Source organism: Anser cygnoides, chromosome 3 (assembly GCF_040182565.1).
Source record: "Anser cygnoides isolate HZ-2024a breed goose chromosome 3, Taihu_goose_T2T_genome, whole genome shotgun sequence".
NCBI classification, from domain to species: Eukaryota; Metazoa; Chordata; class Aves; order Anseriformes; family Anatidae; genus Anser; species Anser cygnoides.
Window position 1 is genome coordinate 37,708,626 of NC_089875.1, and position 12,610 is coordinate 37,721,235.

Below are 12,610 nucleotides of genomic sequence, written 5' to 3' on the forward strand. Positions count from 1 at the left end.
TATTTTCTTTGGGATATTTTTTATTTTTTTTTGCTACAGTATTTAAATTACAAGCTTGGGTGATGGTTTCAAACAATTATTTACTCCTTTTGCTAAAAGTAGCTAAAGTTAAATTTGTTACAAATGGTTATTAGTCCTTTCAGATGGTCTTGGTTTTACATTATGGTACAAAGTAGGCAAAGATATTTTCCTGGGAGGGTAGCATCCCCTTTGGTTATTGAGTGGAATAGTGCCCAATCACACAAGAACTTGGACTTCCAATCTACTCTGCTCATTTGATATTTCAAGCTTGCCCTTTCCTCCCAGAGAACTCTAACAAGAGTCTTCCCTTTGGTTAGGCTACTTCCCGCTGTGTGAGACCAGTGCTATGCATTTTCCAAGCATGAGAGCAAAGATACTGGACAAATCTTAAAACACGGGCTGTGTCTAGATTACAAGCTTCTCCTGGCACATCTGGGCTGTGAAAACGCTTCCTTACTGACACTGCTTGAAAACGAGCCTGTGGTACAGCGTGGCTATGCTGCAGCATAGTGCTTTTCTTGGTGTGCTTCATGTTATTTGGGGTGAGGATGCTCATTATGTCACCAGAAAGCTCTTTTTGGCAGCTTATGCTGAATGGGCACAAAGAGTTTTCTTTGTTTTGCTCTATCACGAGAACCTTTCTAAAAATAATGACACACTGAATAAACTGGAAGGTGGGGTTTCTGGTAGAGTGCGGCAGGTGATGAAGTGCCCACAACTTCCATCTTTGAAGGTGAACTACCACCCTGACATCCCAGTCATCCTTCAAGAAATTAGTTTTAACTACTGCCAAGTACCGAACCATTCCCTGAATCTTCCTACTGGCTACAAACATTTTTACACTGGCACAATGTTTCTTCTACTGCCAAGCAGAACAACCGTACAGACAGTGGCAGGGAAGGCAAGAGAGTAAATGAAAACTTACACACAAAGGGCTTTACAGATGCACAGCGGGGAGAAAAAGCCTTTTTCCTCTCCTTGCTTCCTACTTCAGTCTTAGCTGCTGTTCAGCACTATTCTACCACAAAATCCTCAGATGAGGATAACTGTTCAGATCGACTTTCAGCTTGGATTTCCCTAAGATCCTCACCCCTCAGGCCATCCAGGTGGAAGCAATGTCACTAGCAATCAAGAGGGAACAGAACACATGGGAATGCCAACGCGAAGCCAAACCGCACACTCTTTGGTGTTCAAAGCAAGCACATCTTTTACGTTGGTAGCTGCAAGTCTGATAACGTAGTACAGACCATCCAAACTGTGTGTACCAGCAGAATTGTCAGGCGAAGCAAGAGTTAGTACTATCCGCTTCTTATAAAGGAATGCCAACAGAAATTAGATCCAGACTCAAGTCCTCAACTGCAACTGAGGAGTGAAGAGCTCAGACGAGGAGCTGGGCAGCCTGTGCGAATGTTCTCCTTCTGCTCCCTCAAATCCCAAGACACCTTGCAGGAGCGGTACCTCGGCATAGGCCAGGAAGGCGGGAGAGATGCTCCACGTTACAGCACCAGTGTAAGGTAGCTGAGCTACACAGAACATCTGGGAACTCATTTTTTCTCAGATGCATGTTGTAAAGTGGCGTGCTACCCCTTCATGGTCTTCTTGTAGGCAGTTCTGCTGATGTTAGCGAATCTTTGCACTGGGAATATAACACAAAGCTGCCATACCAGGATTTGGACCGTGGATTTTAAATTGAACCGCTTATTAAAAAATGCTTTGACTTTAAATAGATTTACAGTTTTAAATAAAATAATTATTTTAAAATAGTTCTAATTAAACAAACGTAGAAGATCTTCGATCTTCATATCTCATATATTTTTGAATAAATAGTTCTATATATACCTCTTGATCTTTTTGGTGATGAAGTGCACAAAAACTTAAACAGATTTTTAAGCTGAAATCAACAGTTGTCTTTTAGGAACAAACTTAATATCCTGAAACACTCAATGCAAAGTTACAGAAATGCAAAATATATTTTAACTACACAATCACTATAAATATATATTTTAACCAAATGCATGCTTTTTAATTACTCTGAGTAAATTACCAAAAAAAGAAGAAAATTAAGTTTTTCTTTAAAATAAAAACTAAATAAATACATAAACCGGAAATTAAAATAATACACTGAACCAGCCAGTAACACTTTAAAATACAAAAGCATCTCTCCCTTTCTCCCTTAGATTAGTCCAGCTTTATAATGCTCTGAGAATAACCAACAAAAAATATGCCAAACTACCATTCATAAGTTTCATTGTGAAAGCAAAAGTTTTCCTTAATTTGGGTATTTTAAATTTGCTACTTTAATATAGAGCTGCACATGAGGCTTTCTAAGCTATAGATAAATCAAGCCTCAGCAGTGAAAACCGAAAAAGAAATCATACATGCAGTTTTTTCTAGAAAAAACATGATTTTAACTTTCACTTTAAAAACCTGTTAAGTATAACAGTGCGTTAGGAACAATCAAGCTCACTAGAGGGACATCGGCTTGCAAATGGCAGAAAGCATGATCGTTTAATGTTATAACTCTGAGCGATATCTTGAAGATTTCACTTTGTAGTAGTTTACAAAATAACATCCTAAACCTGAAGGAACTGCATCATACAACATTAATAAGCTGGAGATGGGAGCGGAGCGGAGCGAAGCAGACCCCTCAAAACTGCTGTTTCCTGAGGTGTGAAGGACTCATTTCACACACCACCATCAGCATCGTGCTCTGCGCGAAAACAGCTGCCACATTTTGACCATAGCGTGGGCCAAAGGCCTGTGTCACTAATTCTGACCTTTGCCGTCACGTCAGTGTTTCTCTCACATACCACACAGAAAGGGCTGAGCACCAGGTGGTAGAAATACCCATTTAAAACGACTCTTTTACTGATTTAAAGCTGGTAGAAAAAGAGAGCAGATTTTACAATATGAGTCTCAGATCTGGAGGGCAAATAGATGCAAATGTGCTTTCTCTGCTGGAATGAGTGCCCTGGACTACCAACATACTGCGGATCTCAAGCTAGCCTCTGAATTTCTTCTGTTGGATCAGTCGCACTGTACATAAGTGCTCACTCAGTGAGAGAGGCTGCAGCCACACAGTTCAGTGATCCTGTGTGCTCCGCCGGGCTGCAGGAGAATCAGACACGAGCCCTAATTGCAATAAATATTCACAGACAAAGGCAAGGATCATTATTCCCCATTTACGGAGGAGAAACTGAGGCACAAAGTGATTACCGTAAGTCAGTGACATAGCTGGACAGAAAACCCAGTTAGCCCAACACCTACTACCACATCCTTTAAAACTGGCCAAAGCCACTCTACAGTAACATGAATAATTTACTAAACATCTTGCTCCTGTTTCTGCGTTTAGTGAGACCGATGATTTCTTTTTTTATCCTTCTACTTCTAGAACAGCCCACACAACACCGGGAGTAAAGTTCCAGGAAGTTTTGTGAAATCTGCCAGCAGATTTATCCCACTCATGATATTCACCATAAGCTATAATATACAGGGTCAGCCTGTTTTCACCAAATGAGGGCTCTGTGAATGCTGCTGCACTCTTCTCACTCCACCCAAATTATTACGTGGCTCACCAGGAGAATTAAAATGGAGAAAAATAGTAAGACGTAGAAGAAAAATAATGTTTTCATAAAACACAGACTTATTGCATGATAGCTGGAGGCAACACCTTTGCACAAACAGCTGTAAATCAAAGCTGCCCTTTAACTAAGCTTCCAGAGATTGCTTACACAAGGTGTGGCAATGAGAGAGTACAAGAAGACAGTTAATTTTCTTCTTTCTTCTTCACTTGCTCAAGTTATTGAAAAGCTGCTTGTGTAATCTTAAAAGGGTGAAGAGAATGACTTTTTATTCTCCCACACCACGCTGCTACAGCTTAAGATGTGAACATTTTGCCACCTGAATGCTAAACTAGGATTTTGCTCAATTTCTAAGTAAAAGTGTAAGTACATCATCACATACACCTGCAGGTGGCAAGTGTTACCAAGAACTTGAAATCACAGTTTTTTTTCTACCAATGATCAGTGGTAAGCTCTCAATGTGCCGTCTCTGCTCATTTCAACTAGGAGAAGGCTATCCAGCGTTTAAGTTCTTCCACACGCTGCAATATCTGGGTATAATAGAAATCCATGTTGGTTGCAAAATCTGTACACACCGGGGATTCCATGTCACCAAAGCTGCAGTACAGTGCAGTTCCTCCAATGCTAAGGAAAACAGTTGCTATGCACAGCAGGATCAGCAAAATACAGGAGCCACCAGCTACTTCATCTGCAAATAGAAGAGCAGAAAAGTTGTATAAAGAACCATACGAAGCAATAGGAACATGTGTGAGAAAACCTAAGATTCTTTTTGGAAACCATAAATAATTATACAGTGCCTTTCCTGCAACCTGGGTCCCTGTCCTTGATAGTATCACTTGTGGAGTCAGTCCACATGGAAGTATAACAGACTTAAATGTCACAGAACCAAAGTGTTCCTTCACAGAAATATGTGAAATTAAATTACAGCTTTGAAAACAGAACAAATGTAAACATTCTTCCTTCATTTGTACTGCCACTGACTGTGATATGGTGAACTGCTTGTGTTTACTCTCACATTTTGACCATAAGGATAGAGACAAAAACTTCAGGGTAGGCTATCGTCAAGGGTTAGTTACATCTCCATTATTCTGTAGTAACTCTTTGCGTGACTGTTTATTCCAATAAAGAGGCTACAGATGTGCTGCTACACCCTCACCACCTCACTTATCCTTGGTAAGTTGTTCACAGGAACAATGTCTGCATTTTCTGTCAGACTGAAGAGGCTCTAAGAACATTTCTGAACTCCTTTCACCCTACATCTGGGAGGAGAAACAGGAAAAATTCAAGTTTTTTTTTTTTTTTTAATCTGATTTAAAGTAATAGTAATAAAAATCAAGTTTCCTTATGAATCATTAAGTCCTGGGAAAAAAAACACGCAACCAAACAAACAGAAAATACTGGAATTTTATTTAAAAGATAAATCGTTTCTAAATAATTTAAAGAAAAAGATGCAATAAGCTCCTTTTTGGGCAGTAAATTGATTTTCTTTTCAGCATGTGGGAAACATCATGAAGCGTTAAAATTCTGCTCAGTTTCTCCAGCAGACTGTACTGAAGTATTATGAAACTATGCCAGTATTGCAGAACAGAATATGGCTTTACTTAAAATGATGGCAAAACAGTAAAGTATTACAGGCTCTCAGAGTATGGAACATTTCACAAAAAATTAAAGAAAGGAAAAACATGAGTTCTGTCTGAAATGACTCAAGAGCACTAGAGTGCCTCAGCTATTAGAGACCACTTACACCAGATAGCCTTTTCTCACTCCAACTTTTTTAGGGCTGCAAAGAGCATTTGGGTCATCTCAGAGAGCTCTGATTGCAAAATACTTCTGTGGAACTGATCACCACATTAACAATACTAAATGTTCAATATCTTGATACCTTTAAAATTATTTGGCACTTGATCAAACTTTAGGACTAAAATATCACTAATTTATGAGTATATTGAGAATAATAAAAGAGGTAGAGACTGGCAGAAAGGTAAGAAAGGATTACAATGATATAAACTCATGAGATTCCTGAAGGTGTGTGTGTGTGTAAGTGTATGTATGTATAAGCATACATATACTATAGGCACAGAGGTATGTATTTATAATTTTTGAAATTTAAAATTATAGCATTTCAGTAAAATGCTGTAGGAATTGGCAACAGTGACAGTGCAATATTTACTGAATAACCGAGTTCAGTGAATAGAGGAGAATTCCTGGAGTTAGAGATAACAAACAAAAAATTAATATTTCAACAATTTAAAAGTTAATTGGTGAACCAGGAATGATAAATATTCATTTCATACAATTTAATCACAGTATGGGCACCAACCGTGCTACACCCAAGAAAAGAAGTCGCATACATTGGCAATGTTTATGGGTCAAATCAGATTGTTTCAGCTACCTGCTCTGACCTTCTGTACAACACGAGTCACATAACGGGGAAAAAAGAGTGTTTGGTTCAAGAATTAAGCTACAACTTCTGGTATTGACAAACATAACTAATGCAATGAGTATCTGCTTATATATATACGTATGTTACATGTAAATACATGAAAAACAGCTGCAGCTCATCTTGATTTACATATTTGAATTGACAGAGAATTGTCCTCAGAGGTTGTTTCAAGTGTTAACTGCATTGCTAAAAATTGAACTAGTATTACTATGGCATCTACAAACTCTGCTCATGGGCAAGCAGCTCACTGAATAAGTAATGCATTAGTTAAAATCAGAATGCTAGTCCTTATTCCAAGTAGTTTAGATGCAAGAATTAGACAAGGCAACAGACAGACCCAAAAAAGGGAAGGCAATGAGACAACGTTGATCACAACACAAAGCATTAGCACAGCCCACTAATAAAGCTTTGATTCTTTTTCCTTCTACAAATCTTACTCTTGCATGTTAAAAGATTCTGGGGATGCCAAAATAACAAGCTCATAAATTCCCACAATATATTATAGTGCGAATTACCTAGCAATCTCCTTCCACACAGAAAACATGATGTTCACTGCAAAAGAGGCAACTAAGCAACTAATGGACTCACTTTATATGTTATTTTAAGATTCTAACTGCTTGCTTGGTTGATTTCTGCTAAGCAATGTTACCTGATTTTTTTTTCCTTTTTGTATTTTTTCTCTATATAGCAATACCTACAAGACAATATTGCTGGATAACTTTTTAGTAGTAATTCATACCAGTTTAATTCTGCAGTTAGTGTTATTTTTCCCTCTCCTTCCCCCAGTTCTCAATATGCTTTCACTTCAGATAATCATTAAGAGGAGAGGCTGACCATTACAACTCTCAGAGAGGAGAATTAATAAATCTTAATTTGGAGGAACAATAGAAACCAAAGGCTTAAGAAAACCTCTTTTTCTTGAGTCCCCACATTCTTAGTTTTTAGACTCTTCTCTAGGTCTTGTGGGAGAGAGAAAAAAACAGACATATTGATACATGGGTCTTTTTCCTTTGGAGTTATTTGTTCCATTTTACTTCACAAAAAGCAGACAATGTTTTGTGTGTGAAATCAAACACCTTTCCATTACATCCAGTGGCCAGTTTTCAATTTCTGGAAAACATCAGGCCTAAGACGGATCTTTTTCTACTCTTGTTCTCAACCATCCTACCAAGCAAGTCTGAATATACCAGAGAAGAAACCTCCCATTACTGATCAAGCATCTGCACTCCATTTAATTTTAGCAGAACCAAAAGGCCTAAGAAAGGCTTCTACCAACCAAAGAAACAGCCTTCACCTCAAACACAACTTACACTGGCTTAGGATGTTTGGAAATTCTGCATTACCAATATTCACCCTCAGTACTCCAGAATAACTTTCAATCTCTCCCCTCCAGGGCATGCCTAACTACTCTTAGTTTCAGAGTGGGAGGTATACTAGGAACAGTCAGTACTGGCTGGTGAAAACAGAGACAAACTTCCTCTCCTGAAATCTGTAGTCACAGCGAGAAGAGCCAAGTCTGTCTACCTGTGCCACTAGCAATAACCATTACCCAACAATTACCACTTCAAAGGGGAGAAAAAATGTTAAATTGCTGCTTCATTACTATACATTCATTAGGGTTTCTTTTGTTGGTTTAAATGATCTTGGCAAATAGAAGTTATATCTAGTCTCAAAGGACAAAATGATGAGATGCTGTAATTCCTTCAAAGTAAGAAAAGTGAGTTTTTGGACTATGTGAAAAAAAAAAAAAACAAAAACACAACACAGACATTCACCTGCCTGTTCTGTTTAAAGACAGAATTTCTACAGAAGCTGATATTTCAAGGCTTCTGTAGTAACAACAATAAACTATGCTAAAGAAAAGGATACCAACATAATATACTGTATTTCTTGTGAGGCTAGTTAGCCCATCAAAAAGACAAGGCATTTAGCCAAATTCTAGCAAATTTAGCTAGCAAATTCATTCAGATGTTTAATTATAAAGCAGGATTAAAATCTAATGCTCTTCGATCCCATGGTCTAATAGAAAAGGCTGGAAAGCTATCTGTGGACAAAACACAGAAGACCTGTTCTTTTTGCATTCCTCTTTACCTACATGGATTAGGTTCAGGGAGAAAACCTACACCTACCACCCCTAAGCACTAAGCATTCCTGAAGGGACATTACATGTCCCTCACGAATCATTCAGCTAGAGGAAAAAAACTGTGACTTTGTTCCAAATGAGTTTAAAACAGAAATGTATCTGTTGTACCCTTTCTTCCGTATTCTTGATAACTAAACCCGCTATAAAATAAGCTTTGATCAATCACCTTCAACTTTCACTTGACTAAGTTTTAAAAAGCCAAGGTACTACATAAAATCAATGTCCACTTTGCTCTTGTGAACAAAAAGATCAACATCACATGCATGCCGTGAATTAACAGCGTTAAAATACCTTGATCAAAAGTGTCATCCATTTCTTGGAATCGGACTCTTCTCTTTGTTTGCCTTTGCTGGACTTGAGCAATCGCTTTTCCTTCCCTGTCATCTCTTTTCTTCAGTATGGACACCAATCCTTCTGCTGGGGCAATCTATCAGGAAAAATTATCAAAATCATTTGACAGTGATTGGTACAATGTGAGAAATCCAAGCATGGGATCTATGTAACAAAAGCTTTAGGGAGTAAATTAGATAAAGAGATAAATGGTTTCCACACCACATTTCTTAAACATTACAGCACTTGCAAAAACCCCTTACTGAATGCATCCATTTCTTAACATGCAGGGTAGTTTCAGCATCGTTCTGCTGTGTAGTAGCTGAGTAAGATGACAATTTGTGTCTTTAATCGCTATCAAAGTTAACATGCATAGTTTGGATCACACTAAGTATTCACTGCATCAGCTCCTTTCTAAACTCATATTACTAAGTCACATGGGTTGGGGCAGTGGTGAGAAGGGTTCTAGTCAAAAACACTATCATCAAGGACAGTAAGAGGTCAGTGACACTGCTGCTGCCTCTCCAAAGACATAATCCTGCAAAGACTATAAAAATACTTACTGCGAGATTAATTTTTCAGTGTTGTGATTGGTTGCCTAGGGGAGACAACAAGCTAGAGCGGGGACAAAAAAAGAGAAAACACCAGGGGAAAAAGAAATCTTCTTGCTTCTGGATAGATGACAGCTCCACACCGTAATAAGCTCTCAGGATAAAGCGGAAGTTCAAAAACCCTTCCCTACAAGTTGGTCACCCAAACAACTTGCACAGTGATACGTTCAACAAGTCACTTTCCTTTCCTTTCCTGTATCGTTTGACTTCACTGCAATAGTATAGACTTTTCTTCCTACAAAGCCACGTTAGGATGTTAGACCAAGCAGCAGTTTGTAATTTCCTAGTGACTACAGAAAAGAAAGTAGGATAAATATGAGAAGCAGAATGCATAATGGAAAAGTGAGAATGCTGTCATGAGATGGTGCTGTGCCAAATGGATGGGGACTAATTAGCATAGGTGTTTGACTACCTAAACAGATCACAACAGTTTCAATTTTCCCCAGCAAAATTTTCATCAGTTAAAAAACACAGAACACCCACCTTTGTAAAATTATCTCCATCAAGAAAACAATTTTTCCTAATTACATATCAGAAAACGTTTTTGTTTGTTATGGCAAATTTACCATGCACTTAGATCCTACCATTCAAAAGCACCAACCAGTTTTCTGAAGTCACAGAAAAGAGGAGAGAAAACACTCGAAGTTGAAAGAGTAAAGTAGGGGACAACATTAATACAAACAAAGGTACCCAGAACAGGTGCCAGCACCTTACACATTACATTCGACTATACCATTTACCTTCAATTTCTGCCAAACATAGATGCAATTACACAAAAGAAAAGATCTTCAATGAAGTGGTGCTTGGGTGAGAAGGATGCAGGAACATTGTACATCTTCATTTATACACACTGGAAGTGGATGTGACTGTATTTGTAGGATACATTACTTGGATGTATTATACCAAAAACAAAGCTAAAATTGCCAGAGCAGCAGTATATATGTGAAGCAGCTGTAGATAGGAAGAGTCACCTGATTAAACCCTGCACCTGGCTTCCAGGATCATATGCCAAATATGATAACCCACTGACAGACTGTGCTATAGCAAACTCATGGGGTTCAGGAACATGCTGGTATTTCACAGGTGTAACGATCTACATGCTAATGGTAGCATACAGTGAAACTAAGTGTAAGACTCACCGCTTGTGAGCTTTTAAATTCTCTTTAAAGCAGCTAGCATTTTTCTTTCATTACTTTAACAAGAACTCTAGCTGTTTGAAGTTGTTACAAATACAACAGCTTAAGCAATGAAGAAAATCTATGGATGATACTAAGGTTTGACACAAGTATTATCTAAGAAACACAAACACAAGCAAATCCTGTTCCTTAATTCTGTAGTCACCATGCTGTTTTTTTTTTTTTTTTAATCTTGAGATCATCTTTACCTGAAAAAGTCTTAGCCATTTCTTCATAGATTTGAGTAGCCCCTTCTAAAACCTGTCTTGTAGATCAGCAATAACCTTTGTTAAACTGAAAGATAATCTGTATAAATTTGTGCTACAGATGAGAAAACATCACATTTGCAACTGGTTTTGCAGCTCACCTGAGACGTGACCCAAAATACCTATAATTTTCACAAAAACTAAGTGAAAAAACAGACTACTTTCCAGACAACATAGTTGCAGACAAGTGCCTGTCAACCACCCCATGACCTAACTAAATTGGAAGACCACGCATAAAAGCTCATTTATATTGCAATTGTAAGAGCTGTAGAAAACCAGAAAACAAGTGACATTGTAACTTACGGTCCTAAACTTGCTCATACTACAAGCTTATGTAATGCATCAATGCATGCTATAATCAGAGATGGCGCACTGCACACAGACAATGGAGAGCACAATCCAATAGGCACGGCACCAACTATGTCATTTGGCATTTGCAACATTTCAACCGGTAAATGTGGCAATTAAATTTGCATGTCTCCGCTCTGGCAGTATTTTATACCCCTCAGTTTTTGCCCTCAGCAACTCACAGGGCTGGCCATTGTGGATATATGTCGACACCATAACAAAATTTTCCCCAAAACACAGCTGAGAGGATAAGATTGACATACTCCCCTTTTGATATTCACTTTCCCTTTTGATTATCTACTTAAGAGCTTGAATGGTTTTATTTAACGAAACAAGGCAAGGAATTACTTATAAAGCAGTGAAAGTGTGGAGGTGGTGGGAAGAAATTGTTTAAGTCAGTATGTGGAGGCACAAAACAAGTGGCAACAACAGCCTGCAAACTTCTCATCACATCAGACAAGTGCACCAGGGTTAAGTGTCTACTGGTGATGTTAAATTAGCCTTGCAGAGCTGCCACGAAAATTTATCAGGCCAGCCAGAAAATAAATACTTATGCTTCCATGTTGTGACAAGGGAGGGGGATTGTGTAGGCGTGTATTAATTTGACTCATTTATTTGGGAGGGCGAGATGACATTATGTCCTTTTAAAGAGTGGATTATTTTAAGCTTCTACGTACGGCATCGCTTTTGTAAAGAGGATCAATGGATCGTCCCGAGCCACCCACGCAGCAGGCGAGCTGTTGCTGGCTACGCCTGCTCAAGCGGCTGGGACTGCGTGTCAGGAACATCACCTGGGGCAGGCAGGGCCCTGTTAGCCTGTCCTAACAGCAGCACGTGGCAGACCTTCCTGGGAGGGAGATGTTGGCTCCTGCCATCTGAATGACTGTGTCACAAGCTCCGTCTCCTCCAAGCTTAAAAGCTGAGGGCTATGCCTGACAGGATTACCTGGAAATGTGTTTCAATGATTACAGTTATGTAAAAGGCGTGCGCAGGGAAGTCTACAATGCTACAATGAGGTTCGCTTACTTTCGCTGTCAGCATACACGACTGTTGCAGGATTACTTCTAAACGCAAAAGACCTAACTGAGGCAGCACGAGTTTCTCTACTCTGAACACCTTCTTTTGCTTAAAAGGGGTGAGCAAGGTCTTTTGATTTTGCAATATAATCAGCATGGCTAACATTATTCTCCTGGCAGAGAAAATGCCAATAAATCATATTTTTAAGGCTCTCTGACCAGAATATCTTCTTTGCATGACATGCACCCATACCCGGAATATTTCATCTGCCTGTGACAAGACTTGGAATCAAGGTTTTCCTTTTGCTCTGCAAAGCACCTACAGAACTATGCAGCCTACTCAGGGTACAGTTTATTATTAAAATGCAAACGCAAATACAAGCATATGGAATTCTGCATAAAGCAACTTTTACACCTTTTTTCCTACCATGTTCTCAACTGCAGCTGAAAATTATCTAACACACATCACAACATTTTATTTTTATTTTCAGTCATTAGTATGTTATTACTGAACTTAAGATGTTCATGTAAGAATAGTGTCCCTCTCACTACAGACAAAATCTCATTCAATTTAAACAACTGTAAACACAATATTTTTTCTGCACCTTTATTTTAGAAAGCTTTCAAAGCAATATACAAGCGGATTACATTAGATCCATCTCCCATTAATTAAATA

General features: G+C 38.6%; 1 protein-coding gene across 4 annotated transcripts in view; it reads right to left on the reverse strand.

The window, feature by feature from the left end:
- Nucleotides 1-12,610, reverse strand: part of CNST (consortin, connexin sorting protein) — a 55,476-nt gene continuing 42,866 nt past the window's right edge. For all 4 annotated transcript variants that reach the window (XM_066995523.1, XM_066995524.1, XM_048052103.2 and 1 more), the window contains 2 exons: nucleotides 8,480-8,615; nucleotides 1-4,290 (listed from right to left, as the gene is read on the reverse strand). In XM_066995523.1, coding sequence (XP_066851624.1) covers nucleotides 4,085-4,290; nucleotides 8,480-8,615 — 342 coding nt within the window. In that variant the 3' untranslated portion in view covers nucleotides 1-4,084. The remainder of the gene's footprint in view (nucleotides 4,291-8,479; nucleotides 8,616-12,610) is intronic.